The sequence below is a fragment of the Phalacrocorax aristotelis genome, chromosome 4 (assembly GCF_949628215.1).
Source record: "Phalacrocorax aristotelis chromosome 4, bGulAri2.1, whole genome shotgun sequence".
In the NCBI taxonomy this organism is placed as follows: Eukaryota; Metazoa; Chordata; class Aves; order Suliformes; family Phalacrocoracidae; genus Phalacrocorax; species Phalacrocorax aristotelis.
Window position 1 is genome coordinate 59,049,799 of NC_134279.1, and position 21,326 is coordinate 59,071,124.

Below are 21,326 nucleotides of genomic sequence, written 5' to 3' on the forward strand. Positions count from 1 at the left end.
AGTTCTAGATGACAGGGCATGAGTTGGACTTGAACTCTCAACATACTTCCAGGGACAAAAATAAGATAACAAACCCCCAAATTTTGAAGGACTGGTAATGTTGCCTTCAGATTGCATGAACAAAAGGTTTCTTTAATCAGAAAAAACCCAGATTAATAGACTTTTCTGCCACAAGGCCAGGTGCAAAAGGACTGGTGACCAATTAATCTATCAATGCGTGTCAGTGTCTTAAGTTCTACTTCCCTTTTGAGAATCAGTTCAGATTTACATCATGTGAAATGCACTGTTTTACCGCACTCAACATGCATGAAAAAGTCTAAAATACTATATATTTAAGCCTTTAGTTTGTCTTTAGCTTTTGTTTTCAGAAGGAAACGACAGTGGGAGCTGATATGTGCAGAAGTTTCATGCAATGTGACAAAGCTGATGGCACTGAAGTCAATATTGAGATTCCCTTTACAGTTATTACTATGTTCAGTGGCCCCCAGGGTCCTATTTAGGGATATGGACTGCATTATTCAAGGCACCAGATAAATTTTTATTGATACGTGTTTGTCTCATCTTGGGTTTAGTGTAAGAAATGGAAACAAGTGAACAAGCACTTTCTACATGAATTAATAACCTACCTTTTTACCTTTCTACTCTAAAGGACTAGGATTTGATTAACAGCATACTGTTTCCTCAGCACCCTTCTTATTACTTTGTTTTAGAGTTAATGTTCTGTGCCACACAGCTGGACCTCAATATGAATGATTCAGATACTTGCTTTGACTCCACACATCAAGAAAAGCTGACGTAACAGCCACAGGATGCAGGGACTACTCTTTTCCTTGTGCCCTCTGATGACAACTCTAAAGTCTGTAAGGTAAAAGCAGGCATCCAGTGTTCTTTGCTTATCATCTTAGCTAACAAGGTAAGCTAATATTTACTGAGGATGGAATGGCAATTTTGTTCCTTTATGAATAATTTGCTAAATTTGATCTATGCTTGGTCCGGCAGCAAGTCATTCTCCATGGGATACTGGAAGCAATTCTGGCAAACAGGTTTCTTTACCTAAGAAGTACTGGGGCTGTTAGAGCTACACTGATATCCAAAACAAGTACTGAAAATGCAGAAATGCCTTGAATTAAAGTCAGCTGGTAACCTCCAAATAACCCTTTCAGGCTCTGCAAGTGCAGACAACAGCATGCAGTAAAGTGGAAAATTATGCTCTAAATTAGACATGCAGACTTATCACTGAGTCATGGCAGCATACAGTTAGACAGACTCTGAGATTGGGGTATGCACTGAACTAATTATGCTTAGTTCAATGAGGCAACGGAAAGGTGCTGTATGTAGATACATTATCTTAACAGGTTCATGGTATTTAAAGGCAATTTAGTATGCTTAGTACCTCTAACCTGGAATATGATGTACAGTCCCATAGCAAATAGCTCTCCAGCAAATTCACTGTGACTTTGTTTATTTGGGCCAAAATTCCCAAGAAAGATCACTATTTCTGAAACATTTGCCCCAGGTTTGCCAAAGTCTCACCACAGGCTTTTAGTACTTCGTAAACGGAAGAACTTGCTTTGCAAATCTAAACCTGGGTGAAGTTGCATAGTATTATCAGATCACACATACACAAAAGAAATACAAGTCCCCACAAAACAGGCTGCATTTCAGAAATCAGGATATCACTTATAATATTTAATTAAAACAAGTTTGATTGAAATACATTTGCAGTCAACTTTCAGTTCATAAAGCTCTTAGTTCAACTGATTGGGTTTTTTTGGTCCTTGTAAAGGGTAAAGGTGCTTTCCTTCCAAAATAAAATCTAGATCCAAGAGTAGCCACAATAACTCTAAATAAAAGCAGAAGTCTTTTTAGTCTGAGTTTGTGGATGCTTGGTCCTAAAAATCCTTACTTCTTAAATAATGCACTTCTAATGTTGCAAAAACCAATTAAGGTAGTAATTTTGCTGTTTTACTCAGTCTTTCGTTGAAGATTATTTTTTTCTGGTTGAAAGAAGTATTTTTCAAGAGCGTTGACCAATTCATCTAGTTCCTTCTTCAGCTGCTCAACATCACTGAGAAACAAAATCCACACAAATAAAGAAAACAGTGTCACAGTGGAGAAGCTAAAAAAAGCACATTTTCAGTCTGAGGAATTTTTAAGTCTGTTGCACTGTTTTAGACAAACATCATCTATTATCGCTAGAAGTATATACGCTTGATTTCCTATGGTAATGCACTGATGTTTGCTTCCAGCTGATGTGCATGAATGCACTTACGATTATGGGGAAACATAAACCCACAATATAATCTAAAATCAAACAGCCAATTTGAGTTCACATCTTCTATTACTAAATGTATGTGATGGGAAATGTAACTTTTATACTTGTATTAGTATTTTCAGATTAATTTTCATCTATAAGAAAGCATTATTTTCATAATGTAAGTTAATTCCTTATTTTTAAGACCATATGATTTTCAAGGCTATCAGTCAAGGATATAACTACTAAACATAAAAGGGTTTAAAATATATTAGTACACTTTATCATTATGTAAGTTTAAAACAACTATGAATGTAAAGAGAGTTAATATATCTCCTATCATTTAAGACAGAATGTTTTTCTTGATATTGTTTTTACTGAATGTGAAACCAAGTTCAAAGGAATTTCAGTGACAAGAATGTGTCAACAGATTTTGCAGAATTGAAGCTTTATGCAAATAAATTTGCTAAAATAATGACTGTAGTAATATTATTTGATCATGGAGAGCCCCTTCCCCGCTAAAACAATACCAAAAAGCCACACAGCCCCTATTACACAGAATTTACTGCTGTGACAATACCTGTTTCCAGGAGGTGCACAAAGTTCAGAATAGTATTTGATCTTTGGTTCCGTCCCACTGGTTCTTATCGTGGCCACTCCTCCATTAGCAAAAGTGAACGTTATCATTTGGCTACTTTTACTAGTGGGAAGTATCTAGAAATAGTAAGAATAATTTTTTAGAAGTTTGGAAAGTGAATATATATAATGAATTCAAGACAAAACCCATGACTTTATGTCATATAATATAACTAAAGTAACATTTAAAATTAAGCTTTGTTCCATTTTCTTCATCATTGTGGTCTTGAGACCACAACAGGCAGATGACAGCCTTACCCTCAGTCTAGAATCTGGTAGCAGTACATTACTGCTAGGTAGCTCATTTCAACTCTAGTCAACATTTTTACTGTAAATAGAAATTGCCCTGTGATGGCATTTCCCATGAGGAAAAGAAAAATGGATTGGGGAAAACTAAAGAACGCAAAGCCACAACTCAGTGGACAACTTAACTTACAAGATAATGCAAGATTGCTGTGGCAAGTTAGTGACATCCTCCTACCTCCCTTTACAGACTCATCTTGGAGAGAAAAAACACCACAAAACCAAACAAACCTTCCCCCCTCCCCCAACCTTCATTGCTTCCCACCAAGGCAAAACAATCATCCCCAATCTAACTTACTTTAAGACTCAGAACGTAACATAATGTTTAGAGTGTTTCTCCATAGAATTTTTATATATGTGTGTATACATACTTCTATGATTTATATATAATTTTAAATATATACTTACAGCCTTTTGATCTGGCTGGCTGCTGTCATACCCAGTAGTTAGATCCCTTATTCCAGAAACTTTAAATCTACCGCAAGATTTTGGATATATGTTTTTTCCATCAAAATTTCTAAGGTTGTCAAAAAGCTGTTGAATAACTTTAGGATCATGGCAGATGAAATATGAAGCTTTGGTAATATGTAAGCCATATCTGTGAAGAGACACAATATTAACGAATCGAAGAAGCAATGTTATTCTTAGAGCTGTATACCATACACATTATACAGCCGCCTATAAAGGAAGAATCTATACTCATGGTCACCCAACTATAGCATCAGTTCACCCCCTTACAATTTTAAAAAGGCCTCAACAGCTTAATTGTCCTTTAAAGAAACTTCTGTGCAGACACCTTTTCCTTGTAATGACTGAAAATGAGAAAGTTCGCTGCTAAACCAGAAGAAAAAAAGATGTCATCATTGCCTTGAAGAGATCTAACCACCACAGGAAGAGAACAGACTACATCTAAATAACTCCCTTCACTGGATGCCAGCTGACCTTTCCTAAGTAAAACAAATTCCAGATTGTTTTTTTCCAATCACACTGCAGAAGCTGCTCTCCCATTAAAGTGTTTCTACTACACCAAACCGTTCTGAACATTGCCTCTTTACCTTATCTGTTTGCTGCCAGGTAATCTGCATCAAAGACAAATGACCAGCTAACACTGACTTTTCAAAACAGCATGTTGTTGAAAAGCATACGAGTCTGGACTGGCTCTTACTAAAGAATGATAACACTTTATGTGTTATCCTTGATGCCAGGGAAAATCTGAAGGGCATAATCTTTCGTTAGTACTAGGATGTTCATGTCAGAAACCTAAAAGGTTCCTTAAATAGGGTCATGTTTATACCAAAATGTACATCTTGAAGGTCAAGAGTTGTTAAATCAGTCTTGAGAATCCAGCAAGGGAATTTACAAAACCTATCCTATACTTGAAAGAAGTGATGAGCCTGCTAGGACTGTGTCCTTTTCCTGATCTGCATTTGCTTCTTTGAGAAGCAAATGCTTCTATACCTCCAAAATACAGAGCAGAATTTCTTCTGCTTCAACGGCAACTTACAAGGCAACTCTGATGAAGAATAAATAGTAGTAAGGAGTAGAAAACTGCAACTCTATACTAGCCACAAGCAAACAAAAACCAAGCACACAAAAAACGTGTCCCCAAAAAGAAACAAGAACCCAGCCCCTCCAGTTCTAGTTACCAAGCATCAATTTAATAAGGCAGATTTGTATCCTTCCCTTCGTATCTGTTTCTGAGGGCAACCTGAAGCAGGTGTTTACTGAATGAGTATTAAAAAAAAAGTGGGAGCCAGGGAACGATAATTCTTTAAATATCCGCTTCCAGCTACCAAGTCACAAGTTACGAAGGGAATTCTCACATCAGATGCTATATTTGCAGCATTAGACATGAATTCTTCCATGCATTTATATTACTGTTTACTTCTGCCATGTACAATAAATACTGATAAATTCCATGATTTATGCAGTGTGTTAGCCAGTCTTTTCCACTTGATTCCTTCATAAAGAGTGAGTGAAACAAGCATGGCTAGTGCTGCATGCAAATGGGAGATCTGAGGATTGGAAAATAAGAAGCACCAAAGCTGGAGTTTTCCATCAGTCTTTGCAGGTTCCACCACTCCTTTGCTAGTGCCTATGAGACATGAAGAGGTGGAGAGCATCTGCCAGCCTGTGCTGCTCCCTCCTTTAAAACAAAAAACCCAAAACCCCCACAAAAAACCACTCCCTGCCCCATGAAATCCAATAGCCATCTTTGCTATTGATTTCTGTAGGTCTTTGAACATGTTAAATAAGAATGAAAGAAGTTGTGCCTCATATTAAAAGCTCCCAGAGGGGTACCCAGCTGTATATAGTCAACAGTTATGGCCAATGTCACAACACTTCTGCATAATCAGCTCAAATCTCAGTATTCAGGAGCTGGAAGAACAACCAATTGACTATCCATCAAAAAAAGACAGTAATATAATAAGAAGCCTAACTTTAGAGCCAACTAGAATTTATTTAATCACAAGTAGCCCTGCAAGCATTACAGAAGCAAAGGTGGTTTCTGTGAGTAGCATAAATACACCAGAGCTACTTAGACCCATTCTGCCATCAACATTTTTGTGCATCTGGCACTTCTAAGCAGCAACAGGCATTACGATCTCTACAACACAGCAATACTGCTGGCCAAAACCCAGGCCAGTCTTCTGTAAAAGGACCGAAGAGCAGAACTTCCCCAAAAGGGAGAAACCTTTTAGACAAGCAAACAAAAATATCTCAAAAATCTCATTAACTAATAGGGAATTAGTAGGGTAATATTATTATTTTTAAAATATATTAAAACAACACAAAATGAAGTAATGAATATTATCTGTTAATAGTACAATAACCCAATTTTTACTTCTTCATACACTATACGTTGCTATTGAGTCCCCATTAACCCCGGTATGTGGAATAGAGAAAATCTGGAAGTTAAACAATTATACTCAAACTCACTCATCATAGACAGCTTTCAGCTGCTGAGACAAAGACAAGTTCCTGGTTGCCAGAAAGCTAGCCATCTCCGCAGTTATAACAGCAGCGCTGACACCATCTTTGTCTAGCACAGCAGGACAGCACATATACCCTAAACAAAGAAAATTATATAGATTTGATATATTTTAATGAGAAAATAAGATAAATTGGGGGGGGGGGGGCAATCTTTTAAAGGAGAAATGCACATTACCATAGTACAGACATTTTAGAGTTAAACCAAAACTGGATGAATTTTATCTTCTAATCAGTGTTAATTTTGATAAGCAAAGAATTTAATGGAATTTCAAGACAGAAACAGATTTTTATCATATCGGTGCCAGATGCTTCTGAGTACTTTTGGAGTGCTCGTGAACAAGAAATGCCACCCTGCAGGAACAGTGCAAGCATAGCACTTTGTCTCAGATGTGATTACCCTTACATGGTAGCATATGGTAACACTGATAATTATCTGTGAAATTAGTCACATTTTTTTCTGGTTTTCAGGTACCGAGATATTCACAAAATTGCATTACAGCTTTACAATTTCCTTCTCATGAATTCATAGCTTTTATTCATAGCCTTCCAGGTTACAAGTATAATTTGGGGGAGTTTTCACTTTATTTTATTCACATTTAAACTTAGCTTAAAACTGTCAGCTAAACATACTCAACGAAGTCTGAAAAACGTTTGTCTGGGTTTTTTAAATAGCTTGTGCAGAATTTGCAGTCTAAGTCTACATAGCTGTGCTACTGAAGATAATATGCACCTAGCTTACATCATCATGCTCTGTGCTAAACAGAAATACAAAGGATTAAAACTAGTAATATCAATCAACCCAACAGATTATATTGATTTCTCATTGGAAATACACCCATTGCATTGAGGGCACCTTTACATTGCCATTTTTTGCGACAGTCTTACTTTCGCTATTTTACAGGATACTAGAACATAATATTCTATTTCTTACCTATAGCCTCCTCAAATGCAAAAAGAACAGCTTTTCCCTGGTCCATGAGCTGTTTGGCACGGTTTCCCATCCACTTGAAACCTGTCAGTGTTTCCTACAACAGTGAGGAGAAAAAAGGCATTAAAAATAAAAGCAATGTTTTACAAAGACATGACACTGCGCAGGTAAGCAAATGAAAGAACATGGATTAACATGTAACAGCTTACCTCAAAGTGAAAACCTTCCTTTAGCGCAATTGCCCTCAGGATTTTGGAAGAAACTGTGCTAGATAACATGTAGACATCTTTAATGGCACAAGTATCCTTATTGTGATTTTTCCAGCAAGTGAAGATCCACCAGCCTAAAAGAGCTCCCAGCTCATTTCCAGAAAACACTTTCCATTCACCACTGGATGGGGGGGAGAAAAAAAAGAAAGTATATGAATTTAAAGGAAAATATTGGGGGGGAAAAAGATCTACTGGTTCTTCCACACATGAATACTAACAAATAAAATCACTGCATCTGAGTTCCAAGTAACAGTAACAAGATATCATGTGTTTGTTAAGAACAAACAAAAAGATTCCTCCCCCAAAGAATTCTGAAGTAGTTACCTTCCTCCTGCGTCATACATACCAGCTTTTGAGTTTATCCAAAGATGAAACAGGGATATTTCCAGCATATTTTAAGTAAAGTAAAAATATTCAGCAGACAAATTATAAAATCAATGATTAAGACAAGCACACAAACACAAAAATACAATTCTCAAGTGATTAGCAGTTTTAGTTGACTCGGTGACAAACACCTTTTATGTAATCACAAATACACCAATTGGTCATTGAGGAAGATTGGAAAAAATCTCAAACAGGTGAAAAAAGATTAACATTAATGTGCTGCTAGAACAAGAAAAATTGAAGGAAAAAGGGAAATACAGATGTAAAAATTGCCCAAAAATTCCCAGTCACAAAGGGGACAAAGACACTGCCAAACTGACAGAAACCACGACCTACAGAAACAGTACCTGTTGTGAAAGAGAAGCAGACTCAGTCTCCTGCTTTTATTGTTGCCAACAGGCACAAAGCAATGCACAGCGACAACTTAGCGTAAGAGCGCTGAGAGAGTGTGCTCTAGCAGGAGTTTCTGTCAAAGAAGAAGTACAGATACTGTAGAAGCCTATATTAATATTCAATTAGTGCATGAACAGCTACAGCAGAAGTCTGAGAGGAGGACGCAGGACTGAAAATTAGGAGCTAACTAAGACTGGCTGAAAAATTAGCAAAGAGGAAGCAGAACAAGAGCACCACGCTCTCAATGGTGATAAATACAATAAACTAACACCCCCTCTTCAAATCTCTGATAGCGGTAAGCTTTTAGACAAAAAACATGAGTGATTTTGCATTCTTGTTTTCACCCATCATAACTAGCATGAACTAAAGCTTTTTATGTTTTTTCCTCAGCGCTGAATTGCCAACTGAGGCTGGCACAGGGCAAAAACATGAAAATAAGGATATTCCAGCTAACACTGCCAAAGATACAGGGCAGTATGCAGATTAGCCTATTATTCTTCTAAAGGCAGAGAAACCTCCTGAGTTCATGCTGTGAGGATAACAAGTTAAAAAAAGCCCCCAAAACCCAAATAAACCACCACCACCTTTGAAGCAGCTACAAGACCAAAAGAGGTTACCTGGTAATCAGAATGGATATTTGCACTGTGTCCTTTTACTGGGTTTTTGGAATTTGCATAACTGATTCAGGTTCAAATACTTGTATTGTCTACAGTCACTGAGGACCTCTAGCAGGTGCCCATCTCTTGGTTACCAAGATTTTATATCCCTCTTCTGGCGCTCATGCACAGGGAATTAATTCAGGCTATTTCTGCTCCTGATCCAGCAGCAGATTTTTGTTCTGTTCGTCTCTTAGCTGAAAACCTTGCAGTATAATTTGATTAAAGAGTTATGGTTTCTAACTGATTAGTTTCTGCTTCATCAAGGTAGGTAAAAAAGAAACACCACTATTCGTAGACATGACACCAAGTGCAGTACTCCAGCTTATTTGTGTTCATCAAATATAACCAGAATACATAAATTCAAACAATTGTAGAAGTACAGGATATCGGGGGCATGAAATAAGGGGACGGCAGTATTGGGTCAGAACTATAGGTTACACATTCCATACATATGAAAAATTCATGAGAAGCCCCTGTTTGAGGAAGTTTACCTTTTGTGATCCCATTCTTTGACAGGATATACATAGATAAATAACGCAGGTCCTTAAAGGAGAGAGTACAAATGACTACGCTGAGAAGTACCAAACACTGACAAAGCTTAAGGTGAAATGCAGGTAGATAACGTTATGCATAGAAGTGGGGAACTGAGCGAGAGAGGCCCAAATCATCTAATGATTAGTAAAATGTCTGGTCTAACAGTATTTGAGAAAGAAGGAACTCATGGTAAAGAACAGGGATGCTCCCTATTCCTGAGATTATCAGGGAACTATAAAGGTTCTCCTGAATATTCAAGTTATTATTTAATAAACACAGTATGAAAGAATGTTAATCAGTCTTCTGTGAAAAGTTTCTAACTGAAAACCTACCTTTAAAAATGTATAGCACAATCACAACAATTCACATGCTTCTGTGTATGCCTCAGGTACAGCAAGTGTCAAGTATTTTTTCAGGTTTCTGTACTGTGCCTAATATTAATCATTATTTCATTTACTGCCCCCACTGTGGTCTGCTTTGTACAGTCCCCTCAAGATTCTATGTGTTTTCGGTCCAAAAATGACCAATGTGACTATTCTATCTTCCTCTGCAACATAGATTGTAAGAATCCCCCCAAACGAGCCTTGTCTTTAAGTAAAATTGTAAATGGTTTGCATTTTATTACCATACCTCTCCTGTTTCTCTGCCACTGCAAGTCGATCAGCATCCGGATCATTTGCTAAAATGATTTTTGCCCCATCTTTTTCAGCCAAAGCAAAAGACAATGTCTGGAAAGGTGGTAAGCAAGACCAGATGAGTGTTAATACTCCCAAATAATATTTTCACTGTCTTTATCGGTTTTAATTAATTTCCACAATTTATTTAATCTCAAACACCCCAAATCATGATGTGTCTCTACAAAAAGTAACAACGCAATAACAGTAACAAAGCATAGCAGAAATGCTAACCACCTGTCATGACTTCCCCTGCTCCCTCCCGGTGTCATATCGGAACAGTTTAGTCCTTTTATTTCTGATGTAAGTTGTAGAAACTTTCCAAAATGAACTGTGAAGATTTTTTAAATATTATTTTATTTTTAAAAAGGAACTGTACCACTTTGTTCTATGTGCAGATGCTTCCCATTCTGTTAAGAGTGCAGCACGAAGTAGTTTAAAGCAATAGCTAATTATTATTTGACTGGTTCAAAAAGAGTTATAAATTTCAATGAAAGGATACCAGCTCAGCTAACTCTTCACTAAACGTAAGGCTATGAAAACACACAAAATAGACCTTCAACCAATATTTGTAGCCATGACTACTGGCAGAAACCAAACACTGTTTAGAAGACATTGCAACTATTAAAAAAGCATCTACTTACCAGAACACCTTTGCCTTCTTCAGGATTTGGATACTTCACTGTGGGAAATTCTGGATCAGGATCCTTCTGCTCTGGAACGGCAACAGGAGGGCTAAGGTCAAATGCCTTGAAGGCCAACTGCACAAATTTATGACCTACGCCGTGCACAGAAGTATGAACAAATTTCAGGTTTGTTTCCTTGTTTATATTCCTGAAATAAAACAGATCAATGGTAAACTTGGATATGGAATAATATTCTGCACAAAACTGACTATGTTCAGAAACAGATATGACTCAGTATTCCATACCACTGTTTAAATTTTAAATTAAATGAGGCCATATTTTTAAAGTAATGGCTTGAAAATTGACTTAGCCTCATTTTTCAGCAATATGAGTCACTCTTGGTATGTGCAAATCACTGGAATAAGAAATACAGTGCACTCTATGGACCCCAAAGGAGGCGAGTGGAAAATAAATACAACTAACTAATAAGACTCTTCATCCCCCAATCTGGCATTTAAACCAGCTCCAAAGACTGTGAACACAGTGAACCAACAGCAGCGTCCTCATTTGAGCACACTCGTTTTTATGAAGTACATTACTGAAAGTACAGACCATATCTAAAGGCATACAAACTCCCAAGGAGACATTTAACCCCTCTTCTGAAAAAGCAGCATAATGTCTCACATGGCCCCAACTTCCTACTAATTCTGACTTCATTTTTAGCAAGAGAAAGAACATGGTTACTGGTGGTTAAAATTTTGGTGTAAATAAGCAGATCTAACAGGTTGCTGCTCATCTAATCCATAAACCGATTCTACTCAAATCACAAAGAGAAACATCCACTTGATTTTGTTAAGTTTTTACCAAGCAAGTGACACGAATAGGCTCGTGCAAGGTGCCCAAGGCCACCAGGAGCCCACACAAGGCTAGAACGACAGAGCAAGACCTCCTTCTTCCAGAACTGGCTTAGCAACCTGGTTCACCTTCTCTCTTAGAAGCCCATTTTAAGGCTGTTGGGCTGTCAGTGTCAGCTCGCCCCCAGCTGCAGAAGATAACGCCAGTCTCGCTGAGGCGTTTGGTTGACGTGTGGTCATGCGAATACAGGGAGATGATATAATCAGAAACTAATTGCTCACTTTGCCAGGTTAGACTTCTGCCAGACCAGCTTTATGAACTGGCTTACTGCATCACCACACAGCTGCCAGTACATCCACAACAGATGACAAGAAGGCACAGAGAGAATTGGATCATGGCAGGATCATGGCTGCCCTGACTTCCATTAATTTAAACTGCCCTGCTGATGTACTCGATGCAAAAATCCCATATTCTTAATGGAGTTAAGATCAGTTACCTGTGAAAGCACTGTTTCTGTATATCTTTGAAATACTCCTTATTGACCGTGGCATATGGATCATGAAGTAGCAGGCTGCTGTCAATTAGTTTGTCATCCCAAGCCTGAGGCCATGGCTCTTGGTTCTCCTCAATAGCCTGAGAAATTCCTTTGTCATGAGGGGAAATGATCTGAGCTCCATTTTCCCAGTAAACCTAAATAATAAATGGGCAAAATGAGTATTTGGTCATTAATATTGTAGGATAGCTTTGGTGTTTTTTTTGTTGGCTAATGTGCACTACATTTGTTAGAGTATTACAGTAAATTAAGCTTGAGTACACCCAGAGTATTCCCATTTGTATTCTCAGTGTTTCCTCTCACATGCCATTTTTTCCTGTAAAAAAAGCTGTTTTATTTTATCAGAAGATACCAAAATCCACAATGAAACACAAAACAAGACCCAGCTCATTTACTGAGAAGGTTCAGGCATCAGCCTGTCTGCCAGCCTTGGCATTGATAACTTGCTCATGCTATTCCATATACTTTCTTACAGATTTTTAGGTATAATCATTATATATAGAAGAATTCTTAAAAGGAAAAAAGTTTGCAAAAGTCAAACACATTCACCACCAAAAAAAATTAAGGAGAAAGGCACAAAAACTGTTGCCACAACAGCAAACAAATTCAGCTAAGTTTCAAGATGTTCATTATTTGTAGTCTGCTCCTTTTTGTTGATTGTTTACACATCCAGGAAGAGGCGTACGTACTATGTTTTACTTTTTGACAGTTCCTTCTACTGATGGTTTACAGACCACAAGTTTAAGGAAAGACCCCTAACAGCATCTTGGCCATGTACATATGTAGTCCAAATAACAAAACATTAAGGAAAACCTGAAGTTCAGTGAAAAAGTAATTGATAAAACATCCAAATAAGCTATCAAGATCAATACATGAAACATTAAAAAAAGCAATTTTAACCAGACATGAAGTTCTGGAGAGAGAACAAGAAACCATCCCTGCTAATGCCTTGTTTTTCTATTAAGAAAACAAAGAAGGTCTCCCAACATCCATTTTTATATTTTGGAAGGAGTCTGTGTATGATTAGTCCAGCTATGGGATGACTGGTAGACAGGCAGCTCAGCCATGTCTTTTTCAGTGGAAAGCAGATTCCTGTCATAGAAAAAAAAAGTCACACCGATAACTGTGTCACTTAGCAAAAGAAAAATATACTGAAAGAAATTAATGGAGTTTATTCAAAACATTTTGTACAAGCAACTCATTAGAGTTCACATATTTTTAATCCTCTGGGTCTGCAAAACTAAAGAGATCTTTTTAAATCATGAATTGGGGAAATGATTAATGCTTTTGAAAAAAGGTCAGTTAATATTTTGAAGTGTTCCAAAACATGCAATGGTATTACTTATCTTCCTGCATTTTAGAGTGAAGTTTTTAATTATCTTATTAGTATAACATGCTATTAGCTTTAAATACATACATCTAGAAAAGGTCAAACTATCAATTAATTTGGTCTACAACATGATAGGAACTATACACAATAGTATTACTGTTTTTCTCTACATTGGAAAAAAGTGTTTGAAAAAAGCCAGAAAATAGATCACATAGGAATACCTTGTAACCGTTATCTTGTTTTGGATTATGGGAAGCCGTAATCATAATTCCAGCACAAAGCTTCAGATGAGTTACTGTGTATGGCTGTAACAAGAGAAAGTTATCTGAAGTGGAATGTGCAAAATATTACATATTATTTATTCTCATGCATATGCAATACTTCCATACTGATGAATGAAAAGAAAGCCAGGACGCAGTTCCTACAGGCTAACTCTCTAAAGCAGAAGCTACGTAGTCCTTGCTCCACTAGACCCCATGTGGCACCTTTTCTTGGGTGTTTTCCTGTTTCAGATTCTTTGTGGATCTCTAGAGTAGTGTTTTTATAGAAGGAAACCCAATAGATGTGTTGCCTACTGTAGAATGACTTGAGATACCTGAGGTCTTTAAGTGTGCAAAGTCTGTTGGGGTAATAACAGAAGTCTGCATAGAGTAGGGAATTGTAACTGGAGCAGTCTCATCCATATTATCTCTTGAGAGCAGGAGCAACTACCGCCATCATTGTTCAGAAGACAATTGTTTGAGAGAGCTTTTATAAATTAGTCGAAAATAGATGGAGTGAATTAAAAATAAAGCATTCTTTGTGACCACAGGTCCAGTTCAAGTTTACTCCTGGCTCTTTATTTAATAGCAAATGCAATCAACTGCAGTTCTTGCACCACTGCTTTAAGCTGCACTATGAAGAATTTGACCCTAAATCTACCAAAATTTCTATCAGTACAAGAATGCTACACACAGTGTCTTCATCCTGCTATGTTCTGTTTGCTGCGCTCACTGGAGCAACTGGTATCGGGAGATAAAAGCAGTTTAGTGCAAAGGTTGGGGTTTTCTTTATTGCTTTAGAGCACTGACACCTAGCGAGCCGATGGTGAAAATGTGGACACATTCAACAACTCTCCAGCATAACATCACTGCACTCCCAGCAACCTGCTACTTAAAAAGGCTACTTTGGATTGAATACCCAAAACAGAAAAAAAAAAATTTTGAAAACTCAACCAAACCAACCAACAAATCACAAAACTAAACATATGTGTGTGTGTGTGTCAGATTTCAGACTCCACAGCAATCTAGAAACAACGAGATGTGTTCTGCAAGAACTCTGCCTGAAAGCAGGAATGAACAGAAACACATCCCACTGTCACTGATACTCCACTAAGCTCCTTCCTTCTCTTGCTGTGGATTTTGTAAACTAAATATAGCTAAATAAGCATAAGACTAGCTGCAGGTAGAACTTAAAAGGTTAAAAGTGGTTTGTCTGGTTTTTGTTAATGTAAGTAATGCAAGATAACTGACAGAATTTGTGTGTATATAAAAAGATATAATAGAGAAACCTACCACAAAAGGAGTTGGTGTTATATCAGAGAACAGATAAACTGGAACTCCCTGACTGATGAAGGTATTAGCAGCAAGTCTTGCAAACCTAAACAGGAAGAAAAGATGCCCAAGAAATATATTCATTTTCTAACCAATCAGTTTCCTAGAATTCAGAGCTCCTCCCACCCCCAACTCCAATTTAAAAAAAAAAAATCCAACCACCCCGCCCCCCTCCCAAAAAAAAAACCAAAAAACCAACCCCAAATTGTTATACAGACCCATTTTAAATGTCTTCCCTCACTATTCCCAACAGACACAGCACAGCATGGCTCTAAGAAGTGCTCTGGCGTGAACAGAATATAAAACTACTATAAATCCCTCACCTTAATTCACTCCACAGAAAAAGAAAACACTGTTGAAGCAGATATAAAACCATGATGGATCACACAAGACACCTACAAAATACTTAGAACCTTAAAAGTACCTTTTGCTACTACCTCCGCTGGGAAGATGGGCACGAGCATCAAAACCAATCACTACTCCTCTCTTTTTCAGGTCGCTGAAATTCTTCTCAAGGTATCTGCAAAATCCCTGAAGACAACAAGAAATCCATCTCTTTAGCCCAATCTTAATATTTAATTTATCATTGCATTAAGATAATTGCTAAGACATTGACATCTTAGAAAGGCGAGAGCACATGACATCTCACTGAACTGGTCTGGGATTCAGTTTGTCTAAGGATGACTAAACACTAGGAAATATCAGAAACCTTCAAATCAATACAATGAAGGTGAATGTCATTTAAGTACTTTTCCGAATATCAGAACCAACTCCAGAAAGAAACAGTTAACATGATTAGTCTGAATTGCAGATTTTGAGAAGTGATTTAGCTGTGTTAGGTCTCTGATGAGAAAGAGAACAACTGGCCAATATTTCAGGTTTTTTACTGAGATGTCTCATTTTTTTTAACTGAATCTCACCCTTAATAATAGCACCTGTTTATGACATGATACACCACCACTCCTAGCTTAGTATCTTAAGGTTTTGCATTTTTTTTAAGCTCTCCCCAAATAGATGCACTTTAGGGCCTATATGCGTATATACAGCTCCACTGCATTTATGTAAATTTACGTCCAACATACTCAAGGCCTAGCCAAACGCTGGCTACCTTTGGTGATTTCTGTAATTGTTACACCAGGACTAACTGATCCACTTAAGCTTAACTGTAGCTGTTTACAAATTCAGTTGCCAATCAAATATGGAAAATAACTTATTTTAATAGCTTAATAGCTTCTCTCTGCTTGTTTTCAGAGATCAGCACTCAGCTAATAATTATCATTTAAATAACTTCTGAAAACTGGAGGTTCGGTAAAAATCTTCTACTTCCATAGAATACTCATTTGCTTGTCATAAATGAGGCTCTTCTGTTTGTATATACAACCAGTTAAGTGAGATAAATTGCTGAACACAGTACCTGGGTTGTCTGGATAATAGTCAAGTCATTCATGTGGGAAATCCCTGCTCCCATGGCAGCCCTGAGCCCTGCTGTGCCAAACTCCATCCGTGAGCCAAAGTACTTCTGCAGTTCTCCAGCATTGCCTTCAGCAACAAGCTGCTTCACTATTGCAGAAGTTTTTGGATTCTGTAAATACAAAATTTAGATATTCCAGAAAAGGTTTTGTTTGTTTATTTAATACCCTTAAGCTTCTTACCAGAACTGACTGACTTTCCCACTCTCTGTATTGGGTTACTTCAGTATCAAACATCACATACCAATTCAAGAACACCAGAACTCCTGCTACATCTTCCCAATTTTAAGTCAGTACAATCTCAAGTATTATGTATTTTAGATTTATCTCCTTAAATGAACATGCTGCTTGACAGCAGTGCATACATCATATTTTGGGAAGTGAAAAGATTTCCAAGATGTCTATTTTAATATTTTCTTTGTTTAAAAACAAAAACAAACAAAAAAAAGCACCTGATTTACAGTTCAGAGAATTTTTATCATCACAAGAACTACTCTAAACATATAAGAAAGTAAGTTAAGCTGATGATTAAGTAGTATTTGTTACTTCCATAGCACTATAAGTAGAGCTTAAAAAAAAAAAAAATCATAACCTTGTCCCAAAACTGGCTAGCACCAGAGGCAGCAGCAAAACTAAGCAGACTGGTCAGAAGATAAACATGACAATTTGCAATATATTTGCAGGTAATGCCTGTAAAAATAAGCACAACCCTCACGATGGAAGCTTAGCAAGTACAGCTGAATTCTTAAATAAAATGACCATGCCGAGCAGTGACAGAAAGGCTGCATCAGACTGCTTGCAAGCAGTGAGGAGTTTCTAAGTCTCACTGCTTTTCTTGGTGTACTTTGACTCTTTATTGTTCTCAGCTCTGTTTCCAGGCATAGGAACTATTAAAGTCCTGTATGCCCCAACATCTCAGTCTTAATAACATGGGATTTGTGAAGTTTAGTATTTGATTTTTTGAAAACTGACGAGCCAACTGGACAGATGGCACACTCCAGCAACTAGGCAACAAGGTTGTGTGGAGAGGCGGCACACTCCGCAGATTAGTCACTGCGTGATTACACACATTTTACACAGGAGTACAAAGATTATAATTTCCAAGTGGGCATAAGCTTTGATTCCTGGTCAACCAAATGACCTCATGAAAGCCACACACTTCACTATTTCTTGGATGACCTACATATGCTTACAGCAAGGGAAGGCATATCATCCTAGGCAAAAAAAAAAATAATATTTTTTTCTGCAGCTCCAGGAAATGCTGCAGAAGATGCACAGTAGTAGGCACATGAGTGAGCTTGCACGCAAAGGTGTAAGCATTCTGGAAACCAAACTGAGATCAGGGTCTGGATGCCTGAATCATTGATCTGTGCACCTGCTGCTGCAGGACAAGCACCATAGTTTATTTAAACACTCAAAAAGCTAAAAAACCTTTGGTGCTAATGAGCAAACTACATAATGCAGAATAAGTTGGACTCATTAAAGAAAAAAAAAAAAATCAGGTTTCCTGGGTGCAGGAAGCAATTAGGTACCCCTGAATTACTGATTTCCAGTTTAAGAATTACCAGTTTACCAGTCCAAGAACATTGTAACTGACACTTCCTTGTAGGAGGCTCGACGTAATTCTGTATTACTATAGGGTAATTATATTCTATAATTATAAGAATAAATATAATTCTATGTTCTTATAGAATAATATAGGTCAGCATAACTATTCTGAGTTTAGGCTGTCTAAAAGTTGACTTGAACTTTTTGCTGCCATGTCAGACCTATGCCTTGTAGGTAAAGCCTGAAAGCCACCGTTTGCATCAGCCTTTGTACAGTGCCTGGTCACCTTTTTGACCCCACATGAGCTCTGCACACAGGAGTTGTCTCTTACCGCTGAAACAGGCGTCTCTTTAGGCAGATGCTGCACACATTTGTATAGACGTTGGACAGACTAGAAGCTGTAATGCCAACACGGAAGGGCAGCTTGACACTACGATCATACTACCGCTCTCACAACCAAGGAGATTTTTGTTTGTTATTGTGTTAATTTCCCAGGTTTGGTATCTACTGTGAAACTACAGGGATCCTCCAGTTTTTCAGGTCTGGCTAAATGGTCATACTTATCCAGGTGGCTGCCTGAATCTTGGAGTTTTAGTCCAATTGCTAGAGTTTCAGACCCATTTCAGACCACCCCACCCCCCACTCTAAAAAGTAATGGTAAAAGCCAAGCCCAAGTCTGTTTTATATAACAGAAGAACTTTTCCAGAATTACTCTTAAAATTGTTTATGGCTATACTCTCCTAAAAATCTGCCTTTTTTTTTTTCTTATTTACTCTACAGATGATTGTTCCAATTTTGTTTCAATTTTAGGAATGTTTTGATGCCATTGTATACAGCTAAGGAAAAAACCTGAACTTTTTTTAAGCAGAAATAAAAGCCAAACCCAAAACCTCACCACATCTCTACTAAAGAAGGACCCAACTGTATCTGAAGAACAAAGTGCTGGTTTTGTCCTTCCTTATTGGTTCTCTCAGGTTACAGTTTTTCTACTCTCAAAGAAAACTGAATGTGAATATGACAACACTGATTTCTGTGAATACAGTGGCAGAGGTTTTACTACAGAGTTAATATCCAGTAGCGCAATTTGCTTAAACATCACCTGGTAACCCTTGAGTTATTTACCTTAAACCTATATTACAGGAAAGCCCCAAAGAAGTTTCATCAGTGCAGGAATCCCCACAAGGTTTTAGAGTAAGGGGACAGCAACTAACTAAACAGGCTTTATTTTTAACAAAACCAGAAGCTACCTTCTATCCATAATTTTATGACTGATAATAGAAAGAATGAAAAATATGATACTACTTTAATAAATACAGTGACAAAATAGCCTGGTAACGAGCTTGGTAATTGTCCTCTAGGTTGAAACTTCCTGTTAAGGCAGCAGGACTGTCTTCAGCCGTAAGGGTTTGCTCTTGCAAACTCTTGTTTTGTAAGAAACATGCAGCTTATCATCATTAAATATTAACCTATGTCTACACATCAAAAAGGAATTTTTTTTTTTAATATCAGTGTAAATGGACAAGGGTTATATCGGATTCTTCTGTTCCTTTTTTGAGCAATCAGCAATGGGTATTGCACACCAGTCAATTTTTACTGAGTCAGAGATGCAACTATTAACAAAGAGCTAACCTTTTAAAGGTTATAAGGGATGCTGCATTAGATTTCAAGAGGGTTTCACTAATTCATTAATTCGATAGTCAAGGAAGTTATAGAAATAAAAGGCCCTTTAAAACCAGACCATTTTCTCAAAACTAATTACACTGGGGGTGGGGGGGAAGACACAAAAGCTTATTGTCATTTGATGTAATACACCAGCATTTCTGCAAAAAGGGCTGGTTTGGCACTGCATTATCATTAATAAAACCAGAGCTGGCTAACTGACCAATTGACCAGTTGAATGATCTTCAACAAAATATCACAACAAACTTGAGGTACTTCTAATGATGCCCTTTAAACCCTGGAAATAATACTAGAAAAAAAGAATTATTCTACATTTTCTTTGATAATCTTTAAATAAGCAGAAGACCCCTTACCAAAACAGATGTAGGTTGCACAAAACGTAGAGAGCATTGTACAATGCCCAGCCCAGGGCAGTCACTGAAGTGACCGAAGCAGGGCGATGGCCAGTGTGTTCCAATACAGCTGAAATAACAGATTTCATGTATAGGGACAAAAAATATAGGAACAAAAAAATGCAAACCACATACACCAAATACAGGCCTGCATCTCGGTGGGAACTGCAGCAGCAAGCAGCCTCATAAGCATTTCCAAAATACCCTTATGGCACGACATTTCTTTAGACATGGAATATAGAAATACACAGAAGATTTTACTTCCGCGTATAATGCTGTCAAGACCAAGACTGAAGACACAAAGATAAGATGTTTAAGCACCTTAACAGGAAGGGGGAAAAGTGTGCTAAAGTGTTCCTAACCAATAGCAGGAAAAGGGAGAAAAACCATGAAACCAGACAATATTGAAGATTCAGGAGTTATTTTATTAACAGTGAGGGTCACTAAGCACTGGGTGACACCACCAGGAAAAGAGGAGGGAGTCTGCATTTCCCAGGGGTCTGGAAGCAAGCCCACGTCTTTTAGAAACAATATTTTCTTAAACAAAAATATGGGGGTACCTGGAGGTTTTTTAACACTGCGAGACAGGCGCCACAGCAACGTATTCTTGCCTTTAATAATTTAAGTCTATCAACTGCCACTACACACAGAAAAGGTTAGGAACAATACAGGTCCTTTCTAAAAAGAAATTCAGTATTGCTGAAAAGTGAAGATACTTAGAGGCCAATCAGACAGGTTCTTAATTAGAGGGGGAGCTGCTACGACATGACATCAGTGCCGAAGGGACAGCGGCGGGAGGGCACCCCCTTTCTCAGAGGACTTTGGGAGCGGAGAGGAAGGACCCAACAAGTGCCTTCACCGCACTAAGCACGACTTAAAAGCCAAGACTCGTCCCCGGCCGCTTGACACTTCACAGAGCTGCGCCCGCACCGCGCCCCTGCCCAAATCCCTGCGTGAGCAGGCGGCCGCTCCCGCCGCGGCCCCCGCCGCCCCGCGGGGATGGAGGGCGGGCCCGGGGGGCCCTGCTGGCCCCGCCGCCCCTCACCTTATCCCACAGCAACCACTGCTCGCCCGCCCGGCGGAGCGTGGCATCCCCGCCGGAGCTCCGCGCTGCCATGCCGCCTCGATCCTCGCCGCCGCCTCGGTCGTCGCTGTGGCTGCTGCCGCCGCCGCCCCGCTCCTTCCCTCTTCCGGAGCGCGGCCGCTCCGCGCCGCTCCGCTCCGCCCACCTCCGCCCCGCCCCGCCCGCCCGG

The 21,326-nt window shown here is 38.4% G+C and overlaps 1 protein-coding gene across 1 annotated transcript; it reads right to left on the reverse strand.

Annotated features, from left to right (window-relative positions):
- Window positions 1–1,668: 1,668 nt before the first annotated feature.
- PGM2 (phosphoglucomutase 2) lies at window positions 1,669–21,292 on the reverse strand. Its single transcript, XM_075091684.1, has 14 exons — window positions 21,119–21,292; window positions 16,399–16,566; window positions 15,409–15,515; window positions 14,946–15,030; window positions 13,614–13,697; window positions 12,006–12,199; window positions 10,673–10,862; window positions 9,985–10,082; window positions 7,325–7,505; window positions 7,119–7,212; window positions 6,134–6,263; window positions 3,602–3,791; window positions 2,835–2,968; window positions 1,669–2,068 (listed from the first exon to the last, which is right to left on the reverse strand). Exons 1-14 carry the CDS (start codon window positions 21,188–21,190, stop codon window positions 1,966–1,968), a joined length of 1,830 nt encoding a protein of 609 aa, XP_074947785.1. The 5' UTR covers window positions 21,191–21,292; the 3' UTR covers window positions 1,669–1,965.
- Window positions 21,293–21,326: the final 34 nt, after the last annotated feature.

Bases quoted from the DNA above. Each gene is read 5' to 3' on its own strand.
- PGM2 (XM_075091684.1), bottom strand. From the start codon at position 21,190: ATGGCAGCGCGGAGCTCCGGCGGGGATGCCACGCTCCGCCGGGCGGGC. The intron at 15,516-16,398 runs GTACTGTGTTCA...TGTTGTCTTCAG, and splicing joins CTATTATCCAGACAACCCAG to GGATTTTGCAGATACCTTGA. The intron at 7,506-9,984 runs GTATGGTAATAA...CCCCCCATCCAG, and splicing joins GTGGCAGAGAAACAGGAGAG to TGGTGAATGGAAAGTGTTTT.